General features: G+C 38.0%; 1 protein-coding gene across 1 annotated transcript in view; it reads right to left on the minus strand.

The window, feature by feature from the left end:
* plxna2 (plexin A2) overlaps positions 1 to 24,014 on the minus strand; it is an 87,316-nt gene that overhangs the window by 45,063 nt on the left and 18,239 nt on the right. Inside the window, exons 3-6 of the mRNA XM_015031294.1 lie at positions 23,790 to 23,972; positions 12,136 to 12,270; positions 2,964 to 3,064; positions 292 to 415 (exon numbers count right to left, since the gene is read on the minus strand). Of these exons, the coding sequence (XP_014886780.1) occupies positions 292 to 415; positions 2,964 to 3,064; positions 12,136 to 12,270; positions 23,790 to 23,972 (543 nt within the window). The remainder of the gene's footprint in view (positions 1 to 291; positions 416 to 2,963; positions 3,065 to 12,135; positions 12,271 to 23,789; positions 23,973 to 24,014) is intronic.

A 24,014-nucleotide genomic window follows, 5' to 3' on the forward strand; every position in this document is an offset into this window, starting at 1 on the left:
TTTTTTTTTTTTTTAACTAATCTAAGTGTCTGGCATCATCTCCAAATTTATCAAGCATTAAATTAGTGCTCCATACTCCAATACAGTTAAACCAAAACAAATCTAATAGATGCCCCACAGGGAGAGTCCAGCTCCTGCCTTACTTCTCCTCCCACAAAGTTAATCTCTGTTGGGTTTTCACTTACCTCTCTATGTGGCTCTAAAAGGCTACTCAAGGTGATTGCTCACAAACACTAGCATTTTTAGTGGAGTGACAGTGCAGTGATTGGTTAGAATGATAAGTAGACTCACAGGGACGCTATGTGCTGACACAGCGATACTGTCCGGGTGAGCAATAACCTTCACACAGCGGTCAATGTCTGTTGCAAAGCGAAAGCTCTCCTCTGCTCTCAGGCACCGATCTTTTCTTGAACACCTGTGGAGCAAAAGCACTTTTATTATACAAAATCTTAAAAAATGTAGTGCGTGTGTATTTTGTTTTCATGCTCAGAACTGTGGTTGAAAATAAGTGTTGAACAATGTACGACACAACTATGTTGATGATGCATCAATTTTCAAGAGTACATGATGTCAAGAGGATCAATTTTTACAAAGCAGACCAACTTCAACGTGATACGCTGATGTAAGCATTAGTATTGCTTAATCACAACTTCACATTTACAATAACATAGTCATTTCACACTGTGGCCACCATAGAAGTAAAGCTTATCACCACAGCCACACAGCAGTGGTTAGTACTGTCGCCTCACAGCATGAAGGTCCTAGGTTTAAATCCCAGCTAGGGTCTTTCTGTGTGGAGTTGGTATGGTCTCCCTACGCGTGTGTGGGTTTTACGTTGGCATCCTCTCACAAGCCAAAAACATGCAAGTTTTGTTAGCCACTCTAAATTGGCTTTAATTTTTTGTGCACATGGTAGTTTATCCTGTGTTTCTTTGACCTCTTAACCAACATGTGACCTCTCACATGTTGAAGAAACGAGAGGTGACTGTGTAGACACTCAAGCCAAGGTACATCTTGGTATCTCCCCCAGAATAAGCTGCAGAGAGTTTCTTGGGAAAAGGGATGTCTGGATTTCCATCCAGGATCTTTAATCTCCACAACCTGATCTCATGCAACTGGTAGATAAATGCAGCTGATAAACAGTATCACTGAAACCAGTTTCAAAAAGCCAATTACTTTTTCATTTAATCATCTTAAATAAGAGAGCATGTTAATCGGACTTTAGTTTTGGCTTGTTTTTTGAGTAAATTACAAAGCAATAAGCTTTAAATCCTAAATCCTAATATGCAATTAAAAGTAATGAATGAAAGGATGGGTAGCACAGCAGGACATCACAGGGATTTTTATACGAGACAAAAGCACACTGAATATACAGTTAAACTACAAGTGGATATTGAAAATTTCAAGCAGTTTGTCCTGTCTTGGAAATGGGGATTAGTTGCTAAGATACTTTTTGTTCCAGCTGTACTTGTGCATTTGAAAGGCAAACTCCAAATGGTTCATCTCTCTGCATGTTCAGCTTGAAAAGGCGAGAGGATCAGCTCAGTTAAAGTTGACTTGTAATAGCAAACCCAGGGAGCATTTTGGCTGTAAACCATCATGTCTTTCTTTGAATGCGTACTAAAAGGAGACAGTAGTAATACAGGCTCAGATGCAGCTGAGGGGGTGGCACCTCCTGAGAGAACTCAAAGAGCGCTGAGGCCTCTGCTGTAATTATGGCTCACTATAAAGGTGGATTGGAAACGCGGTGGCAGCTGTTGCTGGCTCGGCTCCTTGAGGCAAACAACGGCTACGGGAGCACGGATCACCTTCTGACCGCTCATCAGCTGAAGTGTCAAAGAAAAAAGGCACCTTTCATCTCCGACTGTCTTTCATTGGCTTTTATTTTTGTTTCTTTCATTCACTGTGTTTTTGTCTGATCAAACCATTTGTTCCCTTTTTTCCTTCAGGCTTTTTACATGTGCACAAACACCCCCTACCCACTCTGTCAGATAGGTGCTTTGGTGCAAATCACCACGGGTGGGAAAGTGAGACGCTGAAAGCAGTCAACATGACACTGTGAGTGTCATTCAGAGAGCTGAAAAAGACCCCAATCTGCATTTAATAGGGCAGAAAAACAAAGTAGTTTTACTCTGCAGTGTGGGACTTTTTTTCTTTTCAAAACTGGAGGGAAACAGCAGCATGTTCACTCAGATAAGTTTAATTCAAATAAAGAGTGTAATGAGATATGCAGACAAAATTAGCGTTGGAAAAGAACAACAACAGTTACTTAATGAGGTAATTTGGATTTTTAAACAGCATTATTTTTTCATTCCCCTATCTTTTGAGTTTGATAATATAGAGAGCTGTAATTTAAATAATGCTGATTACCATCAAGATATAGCCAGCTGAAATGCAGACGTGAAATGATGAGACAGGGATAAATCCCCGACTGAGGTCAGCTTCAAACACTGCGGCTGGTGCCGAAAAGCAGGCTTTTAATCTTCTGAATCCCCTTTGCTCCATATCGAAGTGTTATGCAAGCTAACCTGGGGTCAGATAATTAAGATGGAGGAGATAAAGCTTGCTCTGTCAGGTCCAAAATGTTTCATGGGTATGTAGAAAGTGCATCTGCTGCGCTCGCTGTGGCTGGAAGGCTAATCCCTCTTTCCTCCATTAACACCCGTTATCCTTTGGTTCGGCAGACAATGAAATCTGGTGATCATGCAGCTTCTGTTGTCCTAAATGCCGCTATTTATGAGGGATCACAAAGTCCAGCAACCACTTCCCTGGTTTTCCAATTTTTATGCCAGATGTTGATAGTGGGGAGCTCCAGAGACTATAATAAGAGTGCTATATCAAATCATAGGAACGCAGGCTTAACCCCGCTCAGCTTCCTTCTGAGCAGTTTGGTAAAAACAGTGACGTGGTTTTAATCTGTCTGCTTTGGTGGATGCATGAGAAAATGAAGGGAGTAGACTCACATGTTGTAGAGCACGCACCAGCCACAGTGGGGATCACCAGCGCTGAGGCACTCAGCACACGTAGTGTACTGCTCACAGGACTCCACAGGGACCTGGACCACCTGGAGCAGAGGAATGACAGGAGGGCAGGAGGGCTGGCATGTCAACAACAGCTGAGAACCACTAAAAGATTTTGGAAAAGCAATTCAATATATCAGTGTTCTGTTTTTAAATATGTTTTAACCTTTTTTGGCCATAAAAAATTTAGAGTTTGAAGATTAGTGAACCCCAGAATTAGTGATATAATTTATGACTCCTTCATTGGGGAAAGAAGCGTAATAATAACAGTTGTGGCTTTCTTACAAACTGAAATCTGAAAATTGTAGCTGCATTTGTACTGAATCAATCAATTCAGTCCAACTCGTCAGCTCTAAGCAGTTTCTCTGTCCATGCTGAAGAAAGGCATAATGCTGCCATTGCCATGTCTCACTGCATGGAAAGTAGTCTTCATTTCTGTGTGTGTACAGTTAAAAAATACATGGAAAGGTCACCGTCATGCTTTCTGTTTTTATTTTTTTGGACATGAGGGTAATATCTGTGCAAATCTCACACCAGGCCAAGGATTATAAGAGCCAGTTAACGTCCATGTGGACTTTAAGGCACAGGAGAGAAAACCTTGTTGTGTCAGAAAATGCTTAGCAGAATGGTGTAAAATTTCAGGGAATGTTTACTGTATTATCTGAATAATGACTTAACTTCATCAGTTCACTTTTTGCTCAAAAACAAAAAAAATATTCTTAGCCACTTGTGATTGTATTAAGAATTTGTCTAGGGGCGCACTGATGGCAGTTTTTTGGCACATGAGGAAATGTAAGCCTTCTCTGACTCCAAATGTTTCCTGTATAACCATGTGCTAGAGTTCAGTTTTATTTAATGGAATGTTTTTCTTTTCATCCTAAGTGATCAGTAGCTGTTACAATTACTTCTTCCAAACCGGCATCCAGAATCAGCTTCATTCTGGAAGTGGATTAATGGCAGAGAAAACTAGAACTCCAAAACCAAAATTCATCATCTTTGTTTAGGTTTTGGACAATGACATTTTTAAGTGGGAGATCTGGGATTGTACCTTTGGATTTGGGCCGCTGTAGTTTGTTGCATTGAGTAACTAAAGAAGAACTTATCTTAGTGTTTTTAGACTGTAACAGAAGTCGTAATATCTCACTATTGGATATGTTTTGGCAAGTATGCCAAGATAAGATAAAATAAGCCTACTGTGCAACATTTACCAGCAGTTTAGTTTTTCAAGATGTAAATAGTTCAATATCAGAGTGTTGAGAAAAAAACTGCAACTACATCTTACACCCACTTTCCATTTTCATTTGTTCTAGCACATGGAAAAACATCTAAACAAAACCATATGAGCATATGAGCTTTTAACTATGTTTCAGTGCACACACAAGAATCTTATCCAGTAGATAGCCACATACTTGCATAAGCGTCTGGCAAAGCATTAGCTCTCAATTAACTGCAAAAAGTCGTTGCTGTTACACCACCCCTGCATACCAAGCCATTTGGAGCAGCAGCCTGAGGATGCCTGGTTTCTACTTGGTTATTATTCTAGGTCTGTACATATGATGCAAGCAATTTCCTGATGTAAGCAATCAGAAATGAAGAGTGGATTATGGATTAGAGTGTCTCCGGTGCACTTGATAGCATAAGTGGGTGCTCTCTCAGGTCTGTGTAGGCAAAATGGATTATCTGTTGCTCCCTACAAATAACTGTCCCTTTTTTTTAAACAGCAGTTCAGAACCCATTTGTGGCATTCCATTAGCAAAATGATTTTGCAGTGTGGGAGGGGCCGAGGGCTGTAATCCATGAAGAGTTGTGGTCCAGAGCTCATCCAAACTAACATTGTTGGTCTGTGAATTGTAGACAGCATGACCTTTACAAAGAGAGAAGAATGGATCTGCTTTCTGGTACCTTACAAAGAATGCAATGTAATGCTTGCTCTAAATGTAAAGCAGTATTTGCTTTGTGGATCTGTTTTCAGCAAGAGCTTACTGAAATAAACCCAGAAATGCCTCCTTAGAACCCCTTCAGAAAGATTAAGAACACTACAACGTTAAAAAAACAGACTATAGATTGCGCAGAAGGTTTTAAAGAGGTCTTTTTATGCCCAGTGAGAGCACAGTGAGCTCACCATTGTGCTTAACAAATTAACTTAACTTTCATAGAGAGGTTGTGGTGGTTTATTATCATGTTGGCAGCATGACAAGGTCCTGGGTGAGGCACGGTGGAAGCAATGCTAACTTCTTCTGGTGCACATCTGGATAGATTACTCCCATGTGAATTTGAAGCAGTACTGCCTAAGTTGGCCTCATACAAAGGCCTCATCTTGCCCAAATGTGGCCCTTACTCTTAGAGATCAGTATGCTACAGTGAGAAAAAGGTCACACATCTATGAATTGTTTGCAATTTACACGTAAAACATACCTGTCATGCATTGTGTTTCATCCTGAGGAGAAGGAAAAAGAAAGAGCAACAGCTCATAGGGCTTTGCAAAGTAATTTAAAATTATCAGAGCACAACTCAAAATCAACTTCAGGTTGTAGAAATCTATCCACTGAGCCATAGATCTGATTTCAATTTTGAATACTGTTAGATGTCAGTCACATGGTACGTCTATTTGTAGCTCTGATTTAGACCCAGTAAAACTGCCCGTTACAAAAGTGATCTAAGTTTAGACTTAGAATTAAATTTAGGCCCACAAAAAGGACTGCAAATCAGCCAAGTATACTCAAAATCATGAACTTAAATTTAAAGGTAAATTCATTTGATCCATTAACAAGTAATTTTGTCGTTTTTTTAGTTGTGTATTGCAGCAATAACATCAAGGTGCATGATTTTTATTGTTGTTGTTGTTGTTGTTAGTTTTTTAAATGGATAAAAATTTATTGTACTCTGGCGGATGAAAACAAAAAGGTATTCCTGTTTAAAGTGAAGTTAAATGTTTGAGCTGCATTGGAAGTCTTCTTGACACGATCTCTCATTTTCTAAAGAAGAAAAAGTCTTCAGTTTAGCATCCTAATTTCCAAACAGACCTTTCAAAGACAACCTCATTCTAAGCACCGAGACTGTGAACCACAATTTCACTTAATCAGTTTTAAAAAATACATTTTTCACAAAGACACTTTGTTTTTATTTATTTAGGTGAATCAGTTTACAAAATGGCAATTCAGCATTGTTTGGCATAAAATTCTATTTAAACACTAACAAGAATTTTGGTGAATTACATTTATATTGTCCATAAAAATGTTGACTTTTAAACATAGTATTGTTTAAAAGTAGCGAAAAAGGAGCAGAGGTTGAAAGAAAAATATTTAAGAGCCATCATATGCCTGAAGATTGATCAAGACTATTCTAAGATTGTAAGAAAATATGGCCTCCAAATCAATAAAAGCATGGGGAAATGTAGACGCTTAACAGTAATGCAAATAACAGTATGTGTAAATACTCATAACATTAGCTTTAAAAGAAAAGATAGTGTAATAGTTTATTGTAATGATTGCAATATTCCCACTACACAGCAGAATGTATATGCACACTGCCGTCTTTTCACATTTTCAGTTCAATAAATTCTCCCTTCATTAATATTTATTGCACTGTATCTATTTATGTAAATGCACTGTAAATCATTCATGACTACGCAAAATATTTAGCATCTATTTAACTTTGTTTGGAGATTTTTTTTTTTTTTTTTCTTGTAGAAACTGATCATTTAAAGCAAATACAGAACATAAAAACCATTTGGTTCAGGCTGCTTCCTGTAAAATGCTTGCTGGCAGTGTCAATCACAGCAGAGTTGTATAAGCACAGCATCACATTTAATTTGTAGCTTTTTGAATGAGAAAAAGTGTTATTCACAACATCTGGAGCATCCTCAAAGTAATGTGTGACCCTATGATCTACACAATTTGCCACCACTTTTCCCTTTTATCCGGATAAACTGAAAGTTTATAAATGAGGCCAGATGAATGTACAGGCGTTTGGAGCTCTGCAATTCTGAAATCCTATACTTTCAGTCTGCTTTGGAAAATCCTTTAAAATAACATGTAAGTGTCATGTGTCAACTGAGTATTTCAGGTCATATCGGGACTCCCCATGATGGGAACTGTTTTCAGATTATCTCTCAGATTAAATTAAGTTATTTTATTGCAGAACCTGTAAAGATTGCTTTTCTAACATTTCTAAAAATGAATGTTCTTGTACATAGCTGTATATTTTTGAAAATAGTGTTAGAGAAACTTGGCTAAAATGTATCAGAGTATGCAAAACTGAAAAACATGCATCATCATCCATAAAAATTAAGAAGTTATACTGCAACATAATCATCAGTTAATATTCTTGCAGCCATAAAAGCAGGAGGTTTTCACAGCTGGACTATCATAGCATTCATGCACACGTTGACCTAATGACAATCAAATATGCTCTAAAGAGGAACAGCTATTTCTCTAGGTTTAATAAGACTTATAAAACCGTTGAAATATTTTTGACATTTAAAATATCTCCTTAGATAGTATGATAACTACTCGGAGTGCTGAAGCAACACTTCAAGTATATTTTTGGTGAGGGAATAGTATTGCACTATCATATGAAGCTCAAAAATTCTGATCTTGTGAAATATCCCTCCTTCAACACACGTCAATAAATAAAAGGGGTAACAGTGAAAATGCATTTCAACAAAACGTGACATAGAGAAACACTTTGAGATAAAAGATGTAAATCGCAAGCTCACTTTTGCACAATAAAATTTCCCAGAAGTGATATTCATGCTGTAAGATCAGATGACTGCTGCAAAACTGGTAGAAAAGTAAATTATGGAAAATTGAGGTAAAATATGCATAATCATCATCAAGGCATCAGAAATTGAACAAATAAACTCATACTTTATTTCCTATATAAATGCACTGCTTGGTTGTGTTTAGACGTGCAGATGGAGAAAGGCATGTTGGCTGTTTTCTCTAACAGACTTTGGAAACCTGAAGCTTAGAAAACAAACAACGTGAGCCAGAAACTTAGAACAATCTGTTAATACTTAGTCTCTTCTCCAGGTCCCACTAGCAAAGTTTTTCAGTCTGGTTAGAGGTAGATTCTGCATGTGCATGAATCTTAGGCTTCCTTGTTATTCATATCACAATTCAAAAATAAAAAAAAAAACACTAAAGGAAAACCAAATCAGATAACAACTTTACAAAAACAAGATTGTGTGAAGAAATGTGTCTTTTTGTTTAAGGGTGAAGAGATGAGTTCCAATCTTCATGTTGCTTTAAAAAATCTAGCATATACCTCATTACCATAGTTAAATTCATGCTGGCAAATGTAATTCAGTTAAAAACCCTCTTTTAAACACCTGCAAAATTGCTAGGAATTATTGGGCTTATTAAAAAAAGATAAGGTCAGCAGCACTGGTCACCAATAAGAGCTTAATGTTTGAAATTAGAATCAGGAGCTCGAAGATTTAATTGGCAAAAATGTTCAATTCAGCACAAGCCTTTACCAAAGGTCCTCAAGGTAATAAGTGAGATGACTTATGCTAAAAATTATCAAATAAAAGCAGCAAAAAATAAAAGTCAGGAAAGGACAAATGAAACTGCCCACAAATTAGGAATGTAAGTAATACCACAAACAATAATAATTTAATTGCGAATACTGCTTTGCTGCAGAGCAAGCAACTTTTCGGAAACCACAGCCCAAAAGACAACATATAAAAAAAAATGAAGCTGAAGAAAGTGAAAGATGAGTGGAGTAGAAGGAAACTTTAGAAGCACAGAAAGAGAAACAAATGAAAATGTCACTGTTAGAGATTTTCTGCCAACTGCACCAATAAGCCTGCTATATTTCAATGATTTAAATCTAAGGAAAAAAAGGAAAAAAGAAAAAAAGGAAACACTAAAGTGTTTATTATGGCATATACTTCAATTTGAGAGGGAAATTGCGAAATCAGATTTTATCTGGTCAATCAAACAGAAAGAGGGCCTGATTTAGTCAGGAGATAAATCAGCTAACTGAACTGCTAATGTCTTGACAATTTAAAAGACAAACATGAGTGTGTAGCTAAATTCAGTATAAATTTCTCAATAGTACAATGACAAACACTCAACAGAAGTTGGGTGTTTCTAATTTATATAAAATCACCTTTTTTTTAGATTTTATATCCCCCACACAGCTACTTCAGATTAGCAGCAGCAGAAATTTGGAAACACTTTGTGGAATTGCACATCTACTGAGTTTATGATAGGAATTACTTCTCAGTCCAGTGCTCCGAAGAAAAGTTGTAAATGGGATGAGAAGCATTGTTGTGATGACATGTTACAGGCTGAGTGTCAGAAAGAGCAGGAGCTTCTTAAAGAGACGGTGTTACACTGTGAAGTCAAATTCCTTTTTAAGTTATGTTTGACATATGTAGCATTTTCATAACAACCGAAGCTAACATTTTGTGGAAAAATACATATCTACTTAGATAATTATTGGATATTTTATTATAGCTCACTATATGCACTACTACTTGTTACTGGTAATATATTGTGATTATTTTTTGATGATGGGGGTTAATTATTCGCTCATGGTTGACAGCGACAGACAAAACATGTTGCTGCAAAATCTAACCCACAAAATCCAGAGAAGAGCAAAAATCCTATAAACTGTAAACAAATAAATCTTGGTAAAATATGAAAAATAAACCACAAGGACATAAAACTAACCAGGAGCGGGACTGGAATGATAGAAACTATCCTCATCTCTTTCTCAATCTATGAGTTGGGTAAGCACTAAATGTTGCAAACACTAAGGAAACATAGCACCTTAGTGTCCTGTTATTTTGACTGAATTTGTTCAGCCAAATTTAAATTAAGACTGAGCATTAGCAATGATGAAGTTAGGTTTAAATGGAAATTAAGGCAAAAGTCTTTTGAAAACTTTGAGGAATCTAGCCATACTGTGTCTCACCTCACATGAATGTTGTTCAGATGAAATGAACAACATTCATTTCATTTGAAACATAATTCAGACACTTTCCACAACTCATGGGCAGGAAGTGTGTATTGGTAACACTCACCATTAATTTAAAAAAAAGAGTATAGAGAAAAAAAAGAGAGAAACAAAGATGTGCATGGTTGGGGTTTCAAGGAATGATTTAGCATCTTCTTGAGTGGCACTCTGAGGGATTTCCCTGGACAAAACTTGCAGCGGCTTTGTGTTTACTCCGAGGCTGAAGGCCTTCAGTTCACAGACAGACGAAGAAAACTCTGTGAGTCATGTGTTTGGATTGTAAGCATTACTTTACTAAAGAATGATCAAACTAAAGACACATAGCGAGTGAGAAAAACGACGACAGCTGTGAAATCTTTTTTCACATCAATCGTTGCTCCCAAATGGTCTTTAAGAAAAACACTTATATCCACACATAAATACTGTGATTTGCCTTTATTTTGCCCCACTCCTCAACATCATGCTAACCCTGCGTGTTTCAAACCGAGAGTAGACGGCGAGCCTTATTGTCATTCCACATGAGTTGGCTGATCTCAGCCAAATCTTTCTGTGCCTCATTCCTCATTCCTCATCAGGGCTGCATTGTGTGGCTTCCACCAATCTGAAAATCTCTCATAACTGGGATCCGCTGAAAGTGTGGGGAATCTGTAAGTGAAGCTCTGTCTCTTGGGGAGGATTCCTTACCAGCGCTGCGGGAAAGTCTTTCGGGGAGCGCTCGGGCAAAGATGGAGATGGAGACAAACAGAGGAAGGCTTTACTTTCCTCAAAGCTTGTGAGGGCTACAAAGCCAAAGCTGTTCTAATATTGAGAGAAAAAGCTCGGTCAAGCTGGGTTTCTGGTTTCCTGCTTGGTTACTATGCGCCACTGAGGGAGATGTGAGGGGAGAAAGTAGCTGGAAATCTCCTTGAAAGAAGCTTGCGTCTCTCCTTGAACAACCAGAGCTCATCAATAAATAATGCTGTGTCTCTTCCAGTCAATCACAAACACAAGAAGTGCCTTGATTTATTTTAGAAAATGGTGCTCAACGCAGTACTGTCTTTATCCTCCCGCATCTTTCCTTGATGACATCCCTTATTCCCTTAAACGTCATACTTTTAAAGATAGATGGCTTTTAAAGTTCATTTTCATGCTCTTGAAAAGAGCTTGAGCCGCCCTGTAATAACTGGTGCTGCCGCGATTGCCCCCGCTGGCCTTTGGCTCTCCATCCTGTGACTCTGCTTCGGTAGATTCCAACAGAAAGCAGCGATAGGGGCTTTTTCTGGCCACAGTGAAACCTAATCCCATTTCACAGTGGCAGGCCATTGCGCCAAAATAATCACTTGATGGGAGTTGAAAGTGATTACCAATGTTCTCTCTTATCTGCAATGAGTGCAGAGAATACCGTCCAGCAACAACTATTTGCCTCTGTGATGGCGGGCCAAGTGAAGAGCGCAATAGGGGGGCACATTCATCCAGAAAAAAAAAACCTTCAGTGGCTTTCCACGGTTTGTGTGTCAGGAGTGCTCACAAAAGATGCACGCACTGTAAGTCGATTCGCTTGGATAAGTAATTAGAGCAATGGTCCATCCCCTCACACACAGCCTACATATTTAACCATCCCTCTGTAGACGTGAATTTGAATTTCCTCTCTGTGTTTTGGCGATAAGCCATGATCATCTGCTCGTATTCCAAAAAAAATATTATTCATTAGTCATTTATTGCTGTTTTTGATTTGAAATTGTGTTAGCTGCTAATTTTTAAACTGTAAATACTTGCTCCAGCAGGAATTATTATTTATGCAGAACAAAGCAAGCAGTCTTATGTGCAGCATCCTGATAAGTTCAATCCAAGCAAATCCCTCAAAAGAAGAGTTATTTATTTCTGTGCCTCAGCAAATGCGTAATTTTATCAGCTTCTCTGACCCAACACCAAGAAAAGTTAACAAATAAAAAATAATTTCACATCAAATGAAAACTTCAGCTCCAAATTTCCATGCTATTCATTCAGCGACTCGCTGAAGGGCACATCAGCATGCTGAAGGTTCGCTCTCAAAGTGACTTGAACCCGCAGGCGTCCTTCAGATCTCAGGCTTTCACCTATCGCTACATCCCCACCCAACTCAGCAGCTCTTCTGACAAGAAGCTCCAAAAAAAGGGCGTTTTCTCACCTGATAGCCAGACATGACATACAGAGAGTTCCTGTCCAGGGAAAAGGCCATGTCCCGTAGGACTGGGCTGCTGTCCTTCATCACAGTCAGCGTCTCATACAGCACTCCTCCCTCCTGAGCGCCGTCCACCCTGATCTAAAGAGACGTCGACAAGCAGAAACAAAGAGATGCTATTTATTTTTTTATCAGTAAGAAACAAACTTAACCTTTACAAGGAACAAGTAAAGATTGCTTTCACTATCATGAGCAAAAATGTTCACCTACAAGAAAAAAAGTATGGATCAATAAATTAAGCTTGTCTGTCTATGACATTTTTAAGAATTTAACATCAAACTTTTTTCTTTATCAGCTTATCCAATCATAGCTGCACAGCTATAAATAAATTATCCTCCAGAGGAGATGTCAGATATAGCAAAAACATAAAAATACAATAGAATTTACAATATTGAAGTTGACCTTTGAAGGGATTTTAAATATAATTAGAGAAAACCAATATGCAACATAAATTTGATAAAACAACCAGATTTTTATACCATTGAGGCTATCTATTCCTCAATCATGAGGAAATAGCAAAGTGCATTTTGTCTGAGTATTGGGACGGTGTCCCATACATGTACTGTGCATTTCTCCATCAAATGAGTAGAAAAGGGAATATTGAAGCTCAAAGTCACAAAATATGTCAATGTGTCTTTAGCTTCTTTAGGATTCTTTCAAGGAAACAAACCGCTCTTCTTCCAGTTTTAAACTTTGCTTTAACATCTCAGGGCTGGATTCTTGGAGATTAAAAATTATGTTTATCTTTTTATCGCCTCTCAAAAACCAAATTAAGAAAATTTCCAAGACGTTTGCCTCCCAGCTTTGCCACGATTTCCATTGCACTCAAACAGTTCTTTGTGAATTCATTGCTTTTAAACAGAATTTCTTTTGACTGCAAACATAACAGATGCCAACCGGTAAAAGCTTTTCACTTTTCCTTTCCACTTTGACAAACAATGTGTGCTGTTTCAGATAAGCAAAATAATAAGCAGGTGAGGCTTTGTTCAAAGTCTGTCGCTGATGCACACACTGTCAATAGGCAGCTTATTTTTGTAGAACTACATTTATGTACTAGTTTCTGTATAATGAAAGTGTTTCAGCTCTTCATCTGGCTTCTACTTTTTTCTATGTGCATTTCTTTACAACAGTCCTTAATTTTATTCCCAGAAAAATGCTTGTATTTGTAATCACAAAACCTATGTTTGTCTCTGCAGGAATAATGTAAACCGTATCAATATTAATGATAACTTGACACACGAAGTAAAAATCAAAAGTGTGAAAGAGTCAGCAAAGTCGGAATAAAAGCAAAGCACAGCAAGAAACAACCCTTATTAGCGATGCAAACCCAAGCCGAAGCTCCTTTTAAATTCCATTGAAAGTGGATCATTTGCTGTGTGATGCAATTATAGTAAAGCTGAATTAATTTCCCAATCATAATAATTAAAAGAAATGCAAGATCATGAAGACACGGAGTGGAGAATTGTGGAATTGTTCTCAAACGACTACAGCGTGATTATGCCACATCTTCCCAGCATGAGTCTGAGCACGTGGCCTCAGCACCCAAATCAAATTTGACTGCAGATGATTTTGAGCGTTTGCCAGGTCTAGCTCGCACAATGTGGCAGAGCCTCCGCGTTCTCTCAGTGGGGACAGTCAATCAATACAAACTGATTACATGATTGGATCCCCCAGGCACCAAAACTTCATCAATCAATCACGGCTCCACCTTCCAGGCAGTTGCGCCTCGCCAACAGTCAGCTCAGGCAGCCAGGAATGAAAAACAGAAGGGGGGGATATGTTTGCTAAAAGCTGTGTGTTTTAGTTTAGGTGGAAAGGAGGATAGAAATAGAAGTAACATGAGGACATGGCTTCAGTTTTTCATCCAATACCACCCAGCTGCAATAGGGACAGGACATTGTTTTGTTGTTTTTAGGTCATGTATAGGGCACTATCCTTTCAGGATTGTTTGTTGACTTATTGCTATGCATATTTTTGTTGCAAAAGATACTTAAAATATAATACTCTCATTAGAGGTCTTCTTGATTCTCTTTTCCTCTTTGGAATCCCACATTTACGCAGATTTGGGTATGCTTTCCCACACTCTTCTGTTCATAAATAGCACACAAGAGAATGTAAGCATTTCTGTTGGGAAACAATGTTTAAGTAAAAAACAAAAAAAGGTTCACACACACGCGCGCGCACACACACACACACACGCACGCACACAGAGAGGACAGATGTATTGAGCTTTGTGGCATTTTGGCAGGAATATCATGAGAGTGGCCAAGGGATAGAGATGCTACAATGAGCTCTGACAAATATTGACCCGTCATGACTGATCCGAGCGGTTTGATTTCAGCGCATTCACACGTGGTTTTATTATCTAAAGCGGGGCTGACCAGGTGGACGCCCTCTGGGAGGACCAGGTCCTCAATCTCTCCTTAAGCCCTACAGCTTTATAATGAGAGTAAGGCGTGTTTAATTAGTTTTATAATGAGCCTGCTTGTTGAAGGTGACACACATAGTTGCCCACGTACACACTAGACAGGGGTTGCAAACAAAAAAATAATTAAAGTAAAGGAACTCACTCTCCTGTTGGTTGCACTCATAAAATTTGTAATTGTAAACTGTAAACATGATGGCTTATTTGGACCACCTTCGGGTGTGCTACATTATTAAAAGGACAGACCAAACATGAAACAATAAATGTTGGCCAAGTCACTAAGATGTAGTAGCTGCATAATTAGTTTTTCACATTTTTTGCACCCACAATCAGCATCTTATTCACTAAGCAAATAGTACAAATTAAATTGAAATTTGGCATAGTCGTGGGTTAACCTGGGTTTGATGGGTCGATTACTCCCACCTGACCAGCTGAAAAAATGTATTATTTCTATAAATAGACTGATTAGTGCAGATTTTACTGCTAATCATGTTATGTTTGTTTCTTTTGTTTAGTTGTTCAGTAGTGAATATGATCTGATTAAAAATAATGCCTTGATTCTTGATTCTAACAATCTGTATTAAAAAACATAATAAAGTTCAACTGAAGTGATAATCAATGTCTAAATAGATTTTAGATATACTTGAAGTTCTTCAAAATATATAGAAATGTCCTTTTTTCTCTAAGAGAAGATAATTCAAGGAAATAAAGTAGTCACCCTTTCAGACTTAAAGGATTTCTGAGATTTATTTATTCTGTTACAACAATATGTGCTGTAATTATTTGGAATATGTTGTCAATGAAAAAAAATGGTTTCTTGAACACCATTGGAAACAGGGCTTTGTAGGTTTAAAGTTGCAGAGAAGAAGCTCTCCAAGTCTGGGCTTGGACTTCGCTGCATTAAGTGAATCTCAATGTTCAAGTAATCCCAAATGTGCTCTGTTGAGATCTGGTGACTGTGGAGGCCATTGGATTACAGTAAACCCATTTTCATGCTCAAGAAACCAGCTTGACATGATTGGAGCTTTGTGAAAAGGTGCATCATTCTGCCAGACGTAGCCACCAGAGGCTGAGTCCACTGTGGTTATAAAAGGATAGACATGGTCAGGAATAATGCGCTAATAGACTGTGATGTTTACGCTACTTGTAATTGGTTCTAATCGTGCCCAAGTGGTGCCAAAGAAATTATCCGCTGCACCGTTGAGCCAACAGCACAAGTCTACAATGTTGACACCAGACAGACTGATTCAATATTTACAGTTATGTTGTCTATGCCATATTATGACTCGACTATCACAGCTGAAGTTGAGTCTTATCAGACCAGGCAACATTTTTCCAATCTGTTCTTGTCTGTGCAAAATCCACTGCTGCCATTTTATCACCTCAAAACAGCCTGCACATTTTCCTCTGACCTCTGACATCTTTAGGGCATTTTTATAAACAAAACTGTTGCTCACTGGATATTTCCCCTTTCCTGACATTTCTGTTTAAATGACATATATGGCAGTTCATTAAAATCCCACTAAATCAGCAGTTTCCACAAAAGCAATTCCAGATTCAAAATCACTTTTCCTCTCATCTATCAAATGTTCTCCAGGTGTTTATCTTCAGATCGTATCAAGTGTTCTTCAATTTAAATAGCGAAATCTAAAATAATTCTTAGCTAAACATTTTTTTAAATATGGAAATGCAACTCATCTACCTCAACTACACTGTATGGCAAAGTTCAGAAATCTTCTACAGCATACTTCCTTGTGTTGTCCCTTCCATATGAAATAAGACTTGTACTGGTACAGAAACTGTTTTAGTACATACTTATTTGACTTCAGTGTGTCTTTAATTCAATTCCCCTTTCCCAGCATTAGACAGGAAAAAAGGACATATATTTAACTCTAAAATATGTAACCCAACAGCAGCAATATCCGTCCTGCTGCTTAAATTATCTTGCAGGACATGTGGTGGTTATAAACAAGAGTTTGGCTTCACCAAACAAATATGCAACCTGAGCCTGTGCTTAAGGAAAACAGTCTTCCTTTCTCATGGATGGCTTTGCATCTTAAGCACAGTCTAATCTCAGGAGAGCTAAAAAAAACAAAAAATTACTTCTAAGATATGACTTGGCTCGAGTCTGGTTGGCTCTGTTGTAAAACTGCCAAACCTTCTATGATGGAGTCGCCTACCAAGACGTCTCTGCGGTGACTGTTTACATATGGGATGGATTATAAACGGTGATTTACAAGCTAGGGATGTTTGCATATAAACGTCTGTCTTTTCTTACCACAGTTAAAAAAAAACTGTGTAGATGACTTTGTTTATGCGTTAAAGGCAGTTTAAATTCAAGAGACATAGTCCATGTCTCGCGTCGCTGGCCAATCTATGTCCAGTTAACCTAAACATATGGATGATGACCTAGGAGGCAAGCAGCAATCTGTTCAATGATTCATTCCCAATCTGCCACGCTGACAAGGTTTCATCTGTTCCACAAGATCTTTATGTCTGCAGTACTTTAAACCAGACAAGGCACAGTCTATTTGCTTTTTTTCTACAGTAAATTTCTGTTACTATTCTGAAAATGCATTGGTATGCCTAAATGACACATATAACACATTTGATCTAAAGTAAAAGCTTTTCAAGAATATCTAAAGTTTAGCACTACATCTTTTATGCCTTAAAGACAGGCTGCAGAATGAAACTACATGCAAGACTAGATCTAAAGAAGATAGAGAGGGAATGTCAGGAAAGCAGACTTTGGAGCAGACTTCAGAGAGGATGCTTGCAGGCTTGTATCTCTACGATGACACGGGGCGCTCAGTAACATAAGGGTCCAACAACTGTTCACCTTTAAGCTTGAGTGGCTGTGCATATGGTCCGATTGCGGCTGACAGCCCAGGAGAGTGTGCATTGATTAACCCATATATTCATGATGCCTCTGTGAATGCTAATGAAGCAAAGCCCAGGACAGAGCTGAGCAGCAGTTAGCATTTAATGACAACAGAGAGCATCGCTGATGTGGAGATCTGTATCATTGGACTCGGCAAAGAGAGAGATATTGATCATTGCTATGAGACACGATGTATTGGTAAAACATAGCATATGTGTGTGTATGTGTGTGTGTGTGTGTGTGTGCGCGCGCGCGCGCGTGTGCTTGTGAAAGTTTGACTTAAAAAGTTTTCAGCTACAGAAACCTAAATTTCCCTCCACCCTAGCCTTCAACTGCATGGCAAGCCTCCAATCTTCATTTTACTGTTTTTGCAACTTGACCACAGTCTCCTCTCCATCTGTGCATATTCACTTCTTTTCCATCTCCTTCAGGACATGATTTCCTGCTTTCTGTTTCCTCTCCTCCTCCATGCTGCACGCTATCCCTCAAATCATTCTCATTGTTTGTCCGGTTCCCATGGCCCACCAACAAAAGCAGTGGGAGGGGGACAGCGGAACAATTCATGGCACCCGTATGGTCTTCATTTTCCTTACCGCAGTGCAGTCACAGTTCTCTTGTGTATTTTCATTTGTGTGAGCAAACAGTAGAAGGAAAAGCAAGAGAAGGAAAAAAGAGGACAAAGAGTTGGAGGGGAAAAGATGGAGCAGCTCAATTAAAGTCGGTCATGAAAAGCAGAAAGATGGACACCTCCCTGTGTTATCACAAAATTGCCTCTCTTAATACCTTTTACAATTTCAGCTGCACTAAGACATCCAATGACAATCCACTCTGCAGAGTTTTACCCTCAGGTTCAGCTCATGCAGTTATGAAAATCCTTTCAGTTTAGCCTCAAACACACCTACTCTTCCCTTGCTTTGAAAGCCCATTCTAGTGATTTCAATCATCAAATCAAATATCCCCTTCCCAGACCCCCGTTACAAACCGTGACTTTGAAAAGTTCAAGTCATTTAGCAGTGCACCGGAGAATTTCCCCACCCGCTTAACGCTCTCAATAAGCCATAATAAAGCCACTATTTGCACATGAGAGTATTTGACCAAGACTTTATTTGCCATAAGCTTAACATTTCCAGTCATTTCAAGACAAACATGGTAGCTGAGTCGCTAGAGCCACAGAGGTAAAACAGTGGGAGGTTTTTATATTGTTCAACACTGCTTCGTCCTTCAGTGTTGAACAATATAACACTGAAGGACGAAAATGTGTAAATTAGCAAAATTTTGCTAATTTTGCTAAATAAAATTAGCAAAATTTTATTTTTCTAATTGTGCTAAGTACTTACTAACCTGTGACTCTAAGAGTAACTTCACTCAAATGGTCTTGAGGCGTGTATTCATGAAATTTGGTGTCGTCTTTTTGTTTATTATAAACACTAAACACGGCTATGACATCACTGTTGTGCTCCTTAACTCTGATGCACTTAAAACCTTGTAATTATTGTTAAAAGCGGGGACCATTTTGGCCCAAATTGCACAATATTTAAAAGCACTCCCTGTGTCAGAGGAGCATCATCTTCCAGTGTGGTATTGTAGTTCTTCAGAGCACAACAGAGCTCTGCAGAAAATCAATTCTACTCAGCAAATGTAATGTGTTTGAAGCTGCCACCGGGCTTGTTTGTTTAAACCTGCCACAGGGCTTTCAACAAAAATGCATAATGTCATCATAGTGTGTCTGCCGCTTATTTGCATGAGGAAAAAAGCTTAATATCCTACATACAAATAGTAGGATGTATGATATTAAGAAATCAGACATTTATGCACCATAGATGTGTTACTGGGATGGTGTAGAAGCTGAACAATGCTTGGTTCAAAAATACTTGACATTTCATTTATTTGACATCAACTTAATTTAAGTTCCTTTCTGTGACTTCACAAATTACCCAAACACATATAACAGTGGAGTAATTTGAGATAATGCTCTGCTTTACAGAGGGATCAGTTGTTGTTTTTTTAACCGTATATGAATGCCGCATCACTGCATTCAGATGTGCATCAGCATTGCAATAAATTAACAACCTGAAGTCACACAATTGAATAATGTGCTCATTTTGGGGTTTTCCTGCTTCTTCCTGTGATGTGGAAATGTGGTACTGAATGTATTCACCCACTGAAATCCATTTAAATACACAATAGTGGAAAATAATTACTTTTTACCTGATTAGTGCATGCAAGCTGCGAAAGCTCCTTCTGTTTTCAACCCAGAGTTACCCAGTAGGATAAAACTACTCAGTTTAAATGAACCACCTGAGGCTACAAAGCAGTGTCATGATGATAGAAATGTCCTGTTTTATCAGACACATGAGCAGTCTAATCAGGAGCTGCCAATGAGTGCATCCATATGCTGCACTAAGCTCAGACGTTAAGTCTGTGGGTTGTCCTTGTGACCTTTCACCCTGCCGACACCTTTGCAGTGACAGGCCTGACCTTTGCTACTAACGTGATCTGCTGATGGCATTTATAGTCATGCCCCATTTCCACTGAGCCTGTCCATTTGGGTGTGATGGAATAGGATTGGAGAAGTGACCCTGTGCTCCATGGAGGCTCTTGGGAGTCTGAGATCATAGCTGCTCATTCAGTCTGTGTAATGACAGTAACTCTGGCCTTTAAACCCCCTGGACTCAACTACAGACATGATGGATGCCTTGCTCTGCTCACCTTAACTTACTGGTCTCTTTGAGAGTATATAGTAAGTTTTTTTTGTTTGTTTGTTTGTTTGTTTTTTGTTTTTTGCACAAACTATTTTTCCACTTCAATTTTTCGTCACATTATATCTCTTCTCTGTCTTTCTTCTTTGGTATTTGTTGTTTCTCTTCTTTTCCCTTGGCCATTAGACTGACTTTGCCTTATACTTCCTCCTCTCTCCTTCTCTTCCTTTCCCACTGTCAGGCTATCTTGTCTTATTCCCCAATGGCTCATCAAAAGAAAGAGCTGCAGTGATGCTATCTGTGCCCCTAGTCTGGACCTGTGCGTGTGTGTGTGTGTGTGTGTGGGGGGGTGTGTGTGTGTGTGTGTGTGTGTGTGTGTGTGTTTCTTGTGTGTCAGATTGCTTCTCATAAGACTGAGACCCCCAGGCTAATGTCACAACAGTCCTCTCACACATTTCCTAAGTCAGCTGCATGCAGTTTGTCTGTGTAATAAGCAGGGCCCAGTGTCCTCTAAAGTTAGTTCTGATGCAAAACTGACTCTTATAGAAGCTTGACCGTAATAAAGCCAAACAGGATGCTCTTGGAATGACCATGGTGGACAATGAGCTGAATCAGCTTTATCAGCCTCGTGGAGAGAGCTCATCATCTACAAGATAGTTTGATGGCCTTGCTACGATTGCTTGCCTCATATTATTGAATCCATGAATGTCAATGAGTTTCAAACTCACCATAAGAGTTTGCGTAGAAACAAATGTCTCCAGGCGTTGAGACTATGCATTTAAGAGTGCAGTCACATCAACCTTGTTTATTCTGTTTCAGTTTGGAAAGTCTGGTTCGTTTGGGGAGGAGTGAATGCGGAATCGAACTCAGAGTCGGACTAAAGCAAACTCTGGTCCGGTCGTGTAAAGATGGTAGGGACATATGGCAGAAGACTAAGCTGTAATTTATGCAAGCGGTGGTTCTACAAAATACTGACTCAGATTTCAGATTTTTATTTGTGAAAAATATCGAAACCAAATATAATTTTGTCCTCCATTTTAAGTTTGCATTGTAACATGACAAAACATAAAAAAAGTTTAAGGGGTAATAATACTTTTACAAAGAGCATTTCTACCTTAAAACACAGCATGGTTTCATCAAACAAAATTGGTTTTAAGTCATAAAAAAGGAGTGCTCATTACTCCTCTGAGCTTAGCCACAGATTTATTCTTTCACACCTTTGATGAAGTGAAAAATAAAGTTGAAAGAAAGAAGAAAACATTTTTAGCTCATTGCATTTCATTAAGAACATCAAGTTGTCTCCACACCTGCATGTAGCTATATGTTAAATGTATAGGAAGACAATAGAAATAATGTTTTAAATCTCTGAAGTGGTCAATGCAGTCACTTTTGATGATAAATCCTGCAAGAACATAATTTTATAAAAGCTTTTACAGGTGCGTAATGACCTCTTACATTTAATTAAAAGAAAGGAATAAATGAACATTTATGTACTTCATATTTGGCTCAAGTGGCCATACACGGAGATTTACATCAATTTGTGACTGTCTGAGGGCTGCAGCAAAAACGTATCTGAATTGTATGGTAGCAGCTTCTTTGTGCAAATGAATAATGTCCCAACATAATCATCATGATGTTCTTCACATACCCAGTTATGCTAAATAGATCATAATTAAGAGGATTATTGCATTAATTACAGTTAATGGATTAAGGCTCGTGTGACATCAGAGAATGCGAGATACAAATGAGGCAACAGATGTGTCTGTGTGATGAGCATTTCTATATTAACAGAAAAATATTTCTAATGTTCCATACAGCAATTTTTAAACTGAGTCACAGCAGAGGTACTTTCAATTAATTTTACGTTTCAAAGTTTACACATTTGTTAACTTGTTAATTTATTGTTTAGAAGATTAAGATGAAATATTAGACCTCTTTTTTTTTGTTTTCTTAAGAAATAATTTGATTATAAAGATCTGAAGATAAGAGCTTTATGAGGCTGAGAAGGTTTAAGACAGAATAAATCATTCTCTCAAAACAAGATGTGTAAATTTAGTATTTTTTGTACAATTCCTTTCATGGTCTGTCTCTTACACATCAATAAACTTTATAAAAGTGCACTGCTAAGTCACTGAAGTGTTCCTTTAATCTCATAGCATCACAACTATGTTGTTAGTGTCTCAGATTGATGGATAAAACCTTTTATTTTATGTGTTTGTACAGTAGAATGCTAAAGTTTAAGAGTGAACAATCAAGCATTCTCCAGATATTTTTGGGATCACAATATGCTTCATTTGACCACTTGCCTGTCAGCTTTTAGTACCATGTCCACAATGATTACATGGAAAGATCAAGGTTTTATTCTATAAACAAATAACCTGTTTGATACTCTTAGTAGAAAAAAGTTAGAAGTAGACAGCTTTACCTTTTCATGTCGATGACTTATGACTTATTTAATACAAAATAATTGTAAGGGAACAAAAGCAGAGATTAGAAAAAAAAAGTCTTAGCAATTTGCTTGTTGAAAGTTTTTCAAAAGTACTAAAAAAAGTAAGACTTTTGGGAACAACTAAGAACATAAACTGATGCGTCAGTGTGACACCGGTAGATAAATTAAACAAAAAAAAAAGTGCAAAACATGAGATAAAAAACAAATCAAACGATAGCTTCAATAGCCAAATATATCAAAACTTACAACTGAGTTTATAAAAAGTTCCCAGGTAAAGGTTTCCTAATGATCACGGCAATTCTTCAAAGAAATAACACCCAATGAAACCGGCTCGTGTTTTGGAACCGTTACAGGTGGAAATAAAAAGCAATTATCGACTGAACATAAGAGGTAATGTTAACACCTTTTAGAAATCAGGTTAAATGTTTTTATTTCTTCAAATTTCCAAATAACTATGCTCACTTTGCTTTATAAACCTGGAGATACGGGTTCATTCACCTCTCTGCCTTTCTCCCTTTCCCCTTATTCAGTTATAAAATTATTCTATTAAACCCATTTACTTACTATTATTTATGTATTTAAAACCTATCAAGTTGACTCACATTGAAAAATACTGTTGTGATCAGGTAAGTGGCAAACAACATGGGAGGGGATTAATACAAAAAAGCATTTGAAGGTGCCTTGTGTGCATTTCTTTTTTGTGCCTTTTTCATTAAGCATTTAATTTATTTTGTTTTGTTAATTTGCGCTTTACTTATGCTCTTTTACTTACCCTCCTGAAAGAAGAAATTATAAATAAATGATGGTAATGATAATCTATTTCAGATTTCCCAACTGAGATTAATAGAATAAAATGCATCAAAACTGATTTTTTTGGAGGAAACAAATCATCACTATACTGTCACTTCATCGGCTCAAGAAAATTTTTCTCCTCCATTTGTGTCTGCCTGATGGTAAAAAAAAAAAACTTTAATCTCTGTTTAGCTACAGTCAACAGTGATGGGTTTTGCAAAGTGGAAATTTATTGAGTGAAATGCAGAATAGTCATAAACAAATCTATTCTAAGCAAGCATACATAATTCTTACAGGTGTAATACCATAACTATGCTTGACAGCAAGCATTTATTGACTCATGGCTGCTCTCACCTTTTTCAGGCGTCCACTCCTTGTGCCCAGAAAGACCACATTGTGTCCATTGTAGATGTAGGAAGTGACAGAGGTCAGCCTGTCCCGTCTCTCCGTGAACACTGTCTGACCAGACACCAGCTGAGAGCCACCCAGGGGTTGGTTGATATCCAGGCCACAAAAGTGATCATCAATGGGAACAGGCTGCAGGGAGACACCCAGAACGTCAGGGTGAGTATAAGAAAA

This window comes from Poecilia latipinna, unplaced genomic scaffold (genome assembly GCF_001443285.1).
Source record: "Poecilia latipinna isolate Pla-1442-1.1 unplaced genomic scaffold, P_latipinna-1.0 Scaffold202, whole genome shotgun sequence".
NCBI lineage: Eukaryota > Metazoa > Chordata > Actinopteri > Cyprinodontiformes > Poeciliidae > Poecilia > Poecilia latipinna.